The sequence below is a fragment of the Argopecten irradians genome, chromosome 3 (assembly GCF_041381155.1).
Source record: "Argopecten irradians isolate NY chromosome 3, Ai_NY, whole genome shotgun sequence".
In the NCBI taxonomy this organism is placed as follows: Eukaryota; Metazoa; Mollusca; class Bivalvia; order Pectinida; family Pectinidae; genus Argopecten; species Argopecten irradians.
The window spans coordinates 23,983,798-23,996,561 of record NC_091136.1 but is presented as its reverse complement, the minus strand read 5'-3'; the positions used below and the strand labels follow the sequence as shown (position 1 = coordinate 23,996,561).

Here is a 12,764-nt window from a genome sequence, read left to right as displayed (position 1 = left end):
TTTGTGATTAATGTTCCAGTACCTGTATACTTATCCATTGTACCCCTTCCATTCCAAATTCGTCTAATTCAATGGCATAGTATAGCTAACAGATTTATTTACATTCCTGTAAAATGCCGTAACGTTACCTCAGCATTGAAGCTCAAGACTATCTCAAGATATCAAGTATTTCCACATCAAAAGAGCGAGTAAAACGTTACCAGATTGGCATCCGTATCGAATTATCGCTTTTATTTTTCTTACCGTCACTAATTACCTCCTAAGTATGAAATGTCAACAAATTCTACCGGTGTATGAGGTATATCATGCTTAAAGAATAAATCCTACATTTCCGCCGTCTTAAATCGCTCTGTTTTATTTGAACAGAATCAGTCAATTTCTCTTGACTTCTGCATGTGTTAAGGTAAAATAAATTCTAAGTCTTCTACTTGATCAAGGGGGATGATCTCTTTCATCACGTGACCTCGCCACATGTCGAGCTTATCATCACAAATACGACTTTACCTGAATGGTTTACCTGTAATCATTATGTATACTCGCGGGTGTGAATCATCATGCCGCTGAGCCACGCCCCCATATAAGCGAGGTGGGCGTTACCGAACAGCTTAATCAGTTATGCTGCCTATAGTCCCCGCCTTACTGATTGACGGGCGCGCGCTATGATTGACACGGGTCGCTATGACAACTCTGAGGAGAGAGCGCTATCGCCCAATCATTTTGCAACCATTTTTGAATTTTGATTGCTCGATAAGTGTGTTAACAATAGCAGATACAAGACATATGTGATAAAAAATGACACATTGACGGACTATAAGCTCCTCCCAAGCACTTACATTGATATGTTTACTCATCATTGAATGTACCTTTCCTACGACTCTTTGGAAGGAACCCCGTCAGTGTATTTGGTTCTGTGTACAAAGATAGGGGTATCAAAGCCAAAGACTTCATAATAGGACTTCCCTTCAAACGACAAGAGCTGTTCTCTGCTTAAGCAGTTAAAGGACTTTACACATAAAATGTTTATAAATTAGTATCATATCTGAAAGAAGTTTTACTTAAACATTGTTGTTGACATTCATAATAACAATGTTTGCGTTACCAACTTTGCACTTTACGCCGCAGCAAGTTGCACAAGTTTGTGAGACATTGGAGGAAAGTGGTGACATTGAACGACTCGGACGCTTTTTGTGGTCATTGCCTGTGAATCCATCTGCATGTGATGCATTGAACAAACACGAATCTGTGCTCCGAGCCCGATCACTTGTATCTTTTCATACAGGGAACTTCAGAGACCTTTATCATATTTTAGAAAATCATAAATTCACAAAAGAATCTCATGCCAAATTGCAAGCGATGTGGCTGGAGGCCCATTACCAGGAAGCTGAGAAACTCAGAGGAAGACCTCTTGGTCCCGTAGATAAATACAGGGTCAGAAAGAAGTTCCCTCTTCCAAGAACAATTTGGGATGGCGAACAGAAGACACATTGTTTCAAGGAAAGGACAAGAAATCTCCTCCGAGAATGGTATTTACAAGACCCATACCCGAATCCTACTAAGAAAAGAGAATTGGCTCAGGCTACAGGACTGACACCCACACAAGTTGGAAACTGGTTCAAAAACAGAAGACAAAGAGACAGGGCAGCAGCAACAAAGAACAGGTATGTAAAGTTTATTAATATCATATATTTGCATTTAATTATGCGAATATATTTTATTTATCACAGTAACATGTATTTACACCCGGGTATTTTTCACGTTAAAATAAGATTGGTCCATCTTAAAGCCTAAATTATGATTTTGTAAAAAAAGAATTAAAAAAAAAATAAAAAAAACCACATGTTGCATTAAATGGATTATAATGTGAGATATATGAAAATTTAAAAAAAAATCCGAGACGTCGTGTAAATATTTAGATTTAAATAGGATGATTACTTTTCTCTTTTTAATGTTCCTTGATAAATTAAATGTCTCAAATTGGGCAGCTTTAAAATTTTAAACGAATAATTGACACCATGTTCTATTGAAGGCAGTTAAATTTTGATTGCTACATGTTCTACATATATTAATTACATAGATTGAATAAAAGCCTCAAATAATATGTCTTAATATAAAATGAACAGATGAACACCGCATTGCATTTTCAGACATTAAAACATCAATATTTTTCCATAATAATTTAATATGTTACACTGATTTTAATGTACATTGTAAAGAGTATTTTCACATTGTGTTGCATATAAAAAAATCTGTGATTTAAAATATTTATTGTTGAAAATACAGACAACAAGGGATTAAGTGGTGCAAGTTATTAAGAAATTGTTGTAAGAAAGACAAATTGGAATAAAATAAAATAGAAAATATCAATATATCATGAATGTTTTATAATATTCTGGTTTGAGTACATTTAAAATGATTATTGGAGTAAATTACATATTGTAGTTTTGCTTATTCTGACATCGTGTATTTTTTTAGGTTTTCCATAAAAATATCAAAATTAGAATTAAAACTAAAAATAATGACTGTTAATTCCGTGAAAAATTCTGTCCTTATTAATTCAATAATGAAACACTTCGTTAACTAGATAAATTAATTATTCCTTTTTAATCATAGTTTTATTTATATTTCACATTGGTTGAATTGAAATATATACGACATTATACAAAGTTGGGTTAACATGTCCGATACATTGAAGTACAATAGCTAAACATGTTCCCCGAGGCCAATGATTTGTTAGGAGTTGTCAGGTATTTTGTGAGTTTTATGTCGACATACTTGTCGGCACTTCAGTATTATTTTTGAATAAGATGTTAAGGATGATAGAGACAACATCCTGAGGCGGGACACACTCGGGAAATATTTTCTAATTTGTAAGCTTGTCGTTTGAGGCAATATATATATTTCTATATCAAAGAGCGTTTATGGTTCTAGTTAAATTTTAACCTTGGTCAATGATGGTGTTAATATGTCTTATTTTAAAATTATGTTTTTAAACAATTGTTTTGAGATACGAGAAAGTTTTTTTTTTAAGTTTAAAGTCAACGACATGGTTGGAAGTATCCAAGCTTAGTGATTCAGTGTATCAATTATTCATAATAAAGTTACAATTAGTGAATGAAATAATCTCAGATAAGTGATAATTTGTGTTATCACCTCGACTGATACCGTTAAAATGTCCTACCCATATATATATTTACACACAAATATGTATGTTAATCAACGATGGATATTTACATATTCTTCAAACATAATTATTTAGTTAAATTAAAACCAACATTTCTTTTTTGTGTAACTACAAGTTATCTCGGTGTGATGTTAAGCACAAGTAAACATAAATATTCCTTACATCATGCTGTTGATTGCTTAAATCCATTGTAAATTTTCTGAAGAAACTGATTCAATTATCACATACGGTTAATTCCTGTTCATGAAAGCCACACTAACACAGACTGAATGTGTAAACAGTCGTTAATTTGTATACAAAAGTTCATTTGCTAACGGTTCACTAACGAGCAGGACAACAACATGAACAATGTCAGTTACACGTCGATGTTTGAAATCGACACGACACTGAATACATTTCAATACTAGGGGCGTCTAATAGTATTTGTTATCAAGAAGCAAACGGATTTAAATGTTTAATGTATGGATGTAAGTAAGTTGTAACGGTACAACTCTAATTGTGTCAAGCATTGGTCAAGCATTTAGCACGTTAAATATTGACCATTGGATGTGTCCACTGTACGTGGTCTCTCAACTAAATAACCGTCCCTAATCTTATTCAGAGCTGAAAGCCCCCGGGAAGGCTTCATTAGACCTACTAGGACGCTCAATTATTTTCGTAAAATGAACGGCAGTGACAAAGTCATAGAGAGACTTTTCTGTTAAAGACACAAATGCTCTCCGTGGGCCGTCAACCTAGGTGTGATAGGCATTAGATAGATGTGGTGATAGTATTAGCAATAACAATAGATGTATATATACACTTTCAACACTTACTACAATTGCAATGACACTCCATATGTAATAGTTAGATCCTGGGGTTTATTGTCTGGTGTATATTATACGAATAAGGTTCGTTTGTTTATAAATCTAAGATAATTGCATAATAACCCTCTATCGCAGTTAGCTTTATATATACCTATTATACAAATACGTATATATTAAAAACGCAATAAATATCAATGATATTCCATTCCGTTAAAAATAACTCCTATAATACATATTATACTCTTTTATGAAAAAAATTAAAACATGTATTTTATATATTGTATAAATTCAGCAATATTAAATACAGTGTTTATTTCTTTTAGTTTTAAAACATTTGCTCTTCAATTTTGCAAGCTATTGCTGACAACAAAGCTATGAATATCCGTACTTGTCAATATGACAATGAAGTATACCTACTTTATTTTGAGTGGTTAAATATTAGTTAAGATAGATATATGAAAGCGGGAAATTAATAAATTTTCCGTGACAGTTTATTTAGTCGGAGAGCAAATTGAGTTATATAGCAAAGCCATCCCTTTGTAGTGAAAATAAGCATGGCTTAGTGAAACCTGCCACGATGATAGGAAAATATTATCCTCCATCTACTTGAATGGAAATGAAACCTGAAAGAAACAATTGAAGAGAAAGGTATTATCTACGATGAGCCCTGCTAAGTCATAATAATTCAGCTCGCGTAATACTCCATATTGTTGTCACTATAATAGAGAAGAACGGGGGCAATTGATTGTTAGATATATTAATACCCCAGCTGAAAAGTTATGAAGTCAAATTCTTGTCCATCTAAGACACTCGCTATATACAGGTCACGTAGAAAAATAAAATGCTTGGAGACTATGACCAATATTCGTGGGGCGGTGTGAAAGAATTGAGTTTTGCTAAGGGCTTAGCATTAGAGATAGGATTCATTCCCTGTTTTAGATACACCTGTTCGCGTGTTTTAATGTGTGGCCCTTCATCCTATTTGACAGATAAGCCATTCACCTTTCTATTATTCTCTTGTTTGCCTTTAGCACCTGTTCGATGTATAGTTTACCTAATCGTCGGGAACACATTCCAAAGTCGAGCGCGTATATCCAAGACCTAACCAAAGTAATAAGAGATTCTACGTTACATAATTTTACCAACAATCCTCATCACAAAGTCACAAAGTTAAGGCTTATGTTTGTTTATGTAACGTGAATATCAGTCCTTCGGCCAGGTGAACTATAGGCAGATGATCGTCTTGTGTCTCCCGACTGTTCTTCATATCTCCGCGATTACAGAATTAGCGGTCCAAGGAGCGTTCCTGGATTTATCGGATAATGTGCCGTAGAGTTTGGTTTCATTTGTTTATATAAAGTCGGAGGTGTTTATGAGATAGTGTATCATATCAACCTAAGCCGCTTACTTACTCACACTACTGAATTCTATCAATGGAGTAACAGTATCGATTTTCACAAGTTTCCTGTTTAAAATTCGTCCATGCCGATAACTTATCCATTAACTTCAAAGATAATCATTACTTACTGGAGTGCACATTATTTACAGACGTGCATAAGGCTTGCAGGATCGTCACCAAAATTACTGATATAAGATTATAGATTATTATCTAAATTTTCGTTTTGATTGTCGTTTAATCGCTTCCAAACTTCGATTTTGACTTTAATTTGTAATTGACACGAATTAAAAGAAAACAAAACAAAAAATATAGCTGTTAGCAACAGCATAGATTTTAAATCTATAAATATGAAATATTTTCTTCTTTGCATAGAAGTACGATATTGGTCTTTGCTTCATACAAGAAATGTTTCATTAATTAATTCAACTTCCTAAAATTTTTACATAATTCAAATCTCATTAATCTGATGATAAACATTATTAGTTTCTTTAAAACAATAATTCATCACATGACAATATTAAGAAAAGAATTTAAAATTTGAAAACAACGGTATTCTTGAAAATAAAATACCCAATTAATTGTAATTAATACTTTAAATAACCGTGTCACATGTAGATTAATTTCCATCTGTCAACTACGCAGTAAGGTTAGTTCCATCAACACAAATCAACAGAACGTCAATGGCCATATAGCTGACCTACAGCGATATAAATTATATTTGTTTTAGGTGATTTTTAGAGTATCAATTACAATCCTCCATTCTTGTCGTCATTGATACTGATTGTAAATGTCGAAACCGTCACGTATGGGATTGAAAGCTACAAGTTGTTATCGATAGCAAGGCTTAAGCAAGCATTTTGATCGTCACTAAAATGCAATATATCCGTGTCAATGTATTCATAGCTATCACGACACTTGTTTTGGTCAAAATCTCGCCCTCTGAATATTGCATTAAACACAAAACAGCTGAACAGATTAATGGTGCTATCAGACAAGCATAATCTCGGCGTTTATTTTGACAGGTGCTAAATTACTTTATTTATAATCAGATATATTATAACGTAGATTTTCCTTGTGATAAACTGTTATGATACCAGATTTTTACCGGATGTATACAACCAGTATTACTGAAAATACCGTGTGCAATTTTGGTACTAGTATTTCATTATGTTGTTGTTAAAAGATTAAGTGTATCTGATAACAGATTTATGATGAAACATGAAATAACATTTAGTTCAGTGACGAATTCTCATATTAAATGTTGATTTAATTTTTTTTTTTATCCAAATAAGTCTCTTTACATGTTGTCTTTTTCAATTGTTTTCATTATAAACATTTATCCGTCAGTATAAAATTGAGATATTGAGATATAACGACATGCTTACTTTAAAAAGTCATTTTTGAGTATAGTGAGTTATAGAGTTAAAGTGTCCTTACTGAATATTGTTAATTCTACCTGAGTAAAACCTTTGCTAGAATATCGTTGGGAATAAAAAGACCGATTTTGACATTGACACTCTGCTTGAGAGTGAAGAACAGAAGCTTCATATTTAGAGTACATCTTTGGTAGAAGTCAACAAGGCAGGGGAACCATGGTCTTGTGTCGATCACCGTCTACTTCGTCCTGTGTCAATACGATAGTCCTATGCATCGCAAATTCGAAGCATTTTAAACGCCGGTCTCAACAGGACTTATTCGCGACAGATATTGTACCTTAAAAACTTAAGTATCCTTCACGACTGAAAGGTAAGGATCGGCTGCCGTCGGATTGGTATAACTTTGAATAGCCGATGTTGTATTAGACCCTGATATTCCGATGACACGAGTAAATAAATCGTCGAAGAATAACAATAAAAAAACGATTGAATGAATTGTCATAGTGGTTCAATTTATTCTACATACATGTATAATCCAGTCAATGGATCCTTTAGGCAGACATATCTGTTGCTTATGTATTTGAGTCAAGATCATACAGATATGAAATTGAAATTCATAACAAGGATCAATGGAGTTCACGTCAATACTTGTGAAGTGATATCGGGTCTTAAGTAAATATTAACCTGTCTAGTTATCAGTATCTTGTTATCACAGAGCATATTGCTAGTGTCAAGAGATTACTAGCTACTTATCAGATCTACGATCCTGCCAAGTCGGATCACCGGCATGCCAATACGACATTGTGATTGCTATCTAAGCACTTTGTTTTTAGTGTTTTATTCGATAAGAAAACTGTCAATAGTATGATTGTGTAAGTAACAGATATCAACTCTACATAATAAACATTCATTACGTAAAAAATTTTCTTTGCAAAAACATAGTCATTAAACGATTATCAACTTTCTTGAGATTTATTCAATACGCAAAATTGACTGTAATAGTTATATGAATAAATGAATTTCTATGTCAATGTTCTTTAAATGTTCTTTTCATATCAAATATGACAATATCCTACCTTCATACGTCGTTTCGAAAATTCTAATAAATTTTGTATGTCAAATATACGTCAAATACGTTTAATTAATCTGATAAATGAAAACCATTCGTTCTTTCTGCATTACAGTTAAAATGAAGTAACATATTTAACATGACCTGGATAACTTTTGTTTTAACGATATCCATTAAAATAAATAAATTAATAATTCAACATAATGAATAAATGTATTATAATAAAACTTTAATATTAATGAATAAGGAATACAATATCTTTAATGGGTTTTTTTTACAGCGACATTATTTTTAAATTGAATTCTAAATTCAACCAATAGAATAACAACGTTTTTGCTTCACGTGACCAAGTCTGTATACCATGCTTATCATCTTAATTTGCATAAATTATAATGAAGTATTTAGATACAGTATATTGTTATTAAGTAGCAATTAATATTGAAAATACGATATAATTTTACAATAAATAAAAAGCATGGAATAATTTTTAAAAATGTTTGAATTGAAATTGATATAAGGTCCCCTATGGTCATGACTTTTAACACTAAATTCAAAATTTATTGAAAATATTTTATAAATTGATAATAAACACTATGACTTCTGCAAATTGTAATATTTGTTACCTTTGTTACGGACAGTGATTTAATATTAGAATATAATTTTTTGTTTGGGATTCTGTGACTTTTTTACGGACTATAAATTAACTTTTAAATGATATGTCAACGAAATGAATTATAAAATAAAAACAAGACAAAATATACCCTAAAAGATTAACAAATCAATATTAATGAAATGAAAAAACTGAAAAAATGTATTTCATTTGATCATAAAAAAATACATTTCACATTAACTATGCAAGTTTAAATATTTTGTGGTTCATTGGATAATCACTTTTAATGTACATAATATATATAATATTTATGGGTGCATTTATCAAATTCTTTGCCAAAACATGAAAATTAAAATAAAAACTACATGTGAAAATTTTGCGGTTTATTTATCGAAAGTATTGAAATCAAACCATAGCAGGTCCCGTTGACCTTTGGTTCGGAGAAAGCTATCCAGGAGCGTCAATTGAGCAGGAAATTCGTATTTGTTTGTCAATGTGTCAGAAGAACGGTTTGACTGCGCGGAAGAGTCCCCAGAACTTCCGGTTGTTACAAATTACAAATGTCTGCCATGAGCCAGATTCAGCGGGATACAGTTTTGATTTTCACTTCTAACACCAAGCATTTCCCTCCCTCTGTGTGACACGTAGCATGAACGTCTACCCCAGAGATAGTAAACTAATCTTACTAATTAATAAAGAGGAAAATTCCGAGTAAAAAATACAGATATAGAGATGTCATTCATGAGACTCAATGATTCTGACACCAATACGCTGCAGGACAGGGTGCTTTCAAAGTAAATGTTTAAGTAGCATTGTGTTATTCAGTTTAAACAACCAAACTATATACGGTGTTGATTTCCGCTTAACTCGAGTGTCATCGAGTGTAAAGAAACACTTATCAAGTACATTTCGAATAAAAAAAATCTTCAATGCATAATAATCACGTTAAGTTTGAATGAATAGGTTCTTATTCTGGTAATGAAATCAATACCCTTCTGATTCAGCCCAGCACCAATGTAAGCATAAGTGGATAACAAAGACCGGGGAATTAGAATTATGCAAACAAGCATATAATTCAAATTAAATAAATCGGGTATTTGTCAATACATTTACATTGTGATGTAGTAAGCTGATCATCAACAACATTTCATATCAATTGCTTTCTTTCAAATATATTATTGGCTTCCTGTTCGCAAATTGCTATGCTAAGTAAAAACATATTGATTGATATTTAATGATTTATCAAGCACTTTCACAAGATGTCAGTTGTTTCTCGAGTCAAACTAATTGATTTGAAACACAGCTTTAAATCAATTCGTTACCCTTTTTTATTTTTCAATTTTCATCTATTTTTCTTAATGACAAATTTCTTTTTATTGCTATTTTTGTAATGTTAGAGAATAACACCATATAAAATATGTTGATTTTAATCATTATTTGTAATTTAATAATAATATATGCCGATTAAGGTGTTATTTCTTTGTTTTGAACGAATTAATCTGATTCACGGATTATTCATTTGCTTCTTATTACATTACTAATGAATCCTTTTATTTTATTTCAGACTCCAACAGCGCCAATTATCTGGGGACAAACTAAGTCGCTTGGATTCTTCATCACCGACGCCGGGTTCACTCGCTTCATTTGATGAAGACGACAAAATAGACATTGATGATGATGATGACGACGATTTGGATTTAGACGATTCTAGAAGTAGCAATAGTTCGCCATTGTTACCACACGGACATTCTGAAATGCCATCTCCAACATAAACAAACGTCAAAAGAGTGTCAGTTGATGAAAACAATTTGTATGACGTCATGAGTATTCAACGCCGGAAGCGGAAGGAGGTTCTTGCCATATACCCGTGCTTGCTGTTTATCGTTTTTCCGCTCCCTCACGTATGTGTATATATTATTATTTATCCGGATACATGGACGATGGGATGGTGAAAACGAAGTTGAGGTCTGAGGATCGGATTGGTCAAACAATGACATTTGAAAGTGTTTTATTTATACCTATTTCACTGTATATTTACCAGTAAATCACGTGTTTGATGAAAGTTATGGCAGTGTGACAGACAAAGAAAAATGAATTGCATCAATTCGTGATGAAGTTTTCAACAAAAATATCCTTTTGAGGTAATGGTAATTACAAAAACAAAATTTGTTGTTATCCTTCAACTGACGAACAATAGAATCCTTTCATGTCAATATGTTACAATTATTAGCATTTTTATTGAACAAGTGCTTATTCTGTGTTACCTATGTTAGTAAACAATACGTACTTCGTCTTATGTGATTATAGAATTTCGTGGTTCGCATTTACCTAGATGTAAGCATGGATAAATTGAAATGTTATGTCTCTGTTATTTTAATTGAGAATAAAATGAAAACAGATTACAATTTAGTTTTCTGGTTATCACTTACCTAATAGTAGTCCATTCGATTCAATGTATGCATGCTGTATAGTTTTAGTAATATAATTTGAGTAGAATGGCGTTTATAAGGAAATGACTATCATTTGCAGAGTTTCCTTCAGATAAGAATTGATTATGAAATAATTTTATTTATTTAAATCAGCCCACTTTCACTATAATTACAATACATCGATTAAAACCTTCATTATTTGTTACAATTTTGGACAGATCTAACGACTTGATAAATATTGCTTTCTAATATGCCAAATATGTTAAAATGTGTTATTTAAAAATGTGCTCAATCATAAAAAACCACTAGGAAATCATCAGATGAAGCGTGATAATTTTACTGTGAACTACTTTATACAACCACAAATTAATTTCTGTTTCTGACCTATTCACCTTTGTTTCCTAAATTATTTATGCTGTATTATTATATTCTTACAAGCCATTCAACTAATTGTTATCAGTATTTATTTTTTTACGATATTTCAAAGTTTAAATGCATCGAAAAATGGATGAGATAGTATATAACAACATGAATATACTTTCTAATATAATATTACTAGGATTGTCGTAAAATATCATCAATATCTCCAAGTTGTATATGAAGCGATTTCATTTGTTTTACTATCGTACATATATTTTAATACTACAATAGCTTGATTTCACCATGCAATTTCATTGATTCCATTGTGGTACATTTATCCGCGATACTTCAGCCGTTTTATTTGCAGTAATGTTAACACTCTATATCTATAGTTTCAACAGATTACAACGCTTGTAATTAATATTGTCTATATACCATATTGCATTATCAGTTGTTCAAAATAACACACCATTCATTTTTCTAATTCTATTGAATGAACTACATAATATTCAAGCAGCTCTCACCACAGTCTTATCTATAATTAATAACCATGCAAATAACATTATCGAAATACGGAATGGTGGTTCACTTTAGCTTAAGATGTATCGAAATATATTTTTTCAATTATGTGAATATCAAATTTTCTTCATCTTACGTGAAATTTTAAAAATAAATATTTGTATACGTTAAACACTTTTCCCATTTGAGAAAAAAACTTTCAAAATTCGTTTTATAGATTATCAAATGAGATGAACACTGGTTTACTACTTTATATAGTACATGTATACTGACATCAATACCCATGCCATAGAGACAAAGAATAAACGCTTGGCGATTGTTAATCCCATAACGCTATAGAATTATCGTCGTCACCCAGTACGTGTAAACATCACACTGGGAATAACTGTAAATTGGAGAATAATGGATTCATTTAAAAAGGCTCAATACCTGACATGGGTATTATAAAAATAAGGCGTTACCGTTTATTACATTATCGATATACTGAAAGCATTAACACGTACACGAAATCAGGTAACAAATCAAGTAATTAACATGATATGTACTTTACAAATCTCATATTAATTATTTGATTAGTAACACTTATCGTCTATTTAGAAATGACGATTCCAGTGGTTGTGAAACTAAGCGAAAATTGTTGAGTAGGATATGTTGGAGGTTTTTTAGCGACAAATGATTGAATTAAATTTACCGAAACATTATAATATCACATGGCATTAGTAATTTCGGCAGAATAAAGATATGAACAAGATCATTTTTATATTTGTTACGGAAGTACTAGGTACCATGATCTATGAATTATTTATGAATCACAAATATTTCTGTACAAAAAGGAATCAAACCCAATTAAATATATATGTACTTTGAATTACAATTTTCATGTTTAATTACCAGCAAAGGCAAAATGCACCCTGCTGGTGGTGAAGAATTTCTCATATTAAACAAAAAAATAAATTAAAGAATTCAGTATTCTAAAATTTTCTGTATTTTCATAGTTTTAAATTTTTATTTAAGG

The 12,764-nt window shown here is 31.7% G+C and overlaps 1 protein-coding gene across 1 annotated transcript; it reads left to right on the top strand.

Moving 5' to 3' along the window:
* The first annotated feature begins 915 nt into the window (after positions 1-915).
* On the top strand, positions 916-10,846 carry LOC138319988 (homeobox protein SIX6-like). The gene is made up of 2 exons (XM_069263090.1): positions 916-1,658; positions 10,006-10,846. The coding sequence occupies exons 1-2, from the start codon at positions 1,087-1,089 to the stop codon at positions 10,211-10,213; spliced, it is 780 nt and encodes a 259-aa protein (XP_069119191.1). The 5' UTR covers positions 916-1,086; the 3' UTR covers positions 10,214-10,846.
* The last annotated feature ends 1,918 nt before the right edge of the window (positions 10,847-12,764 follow it).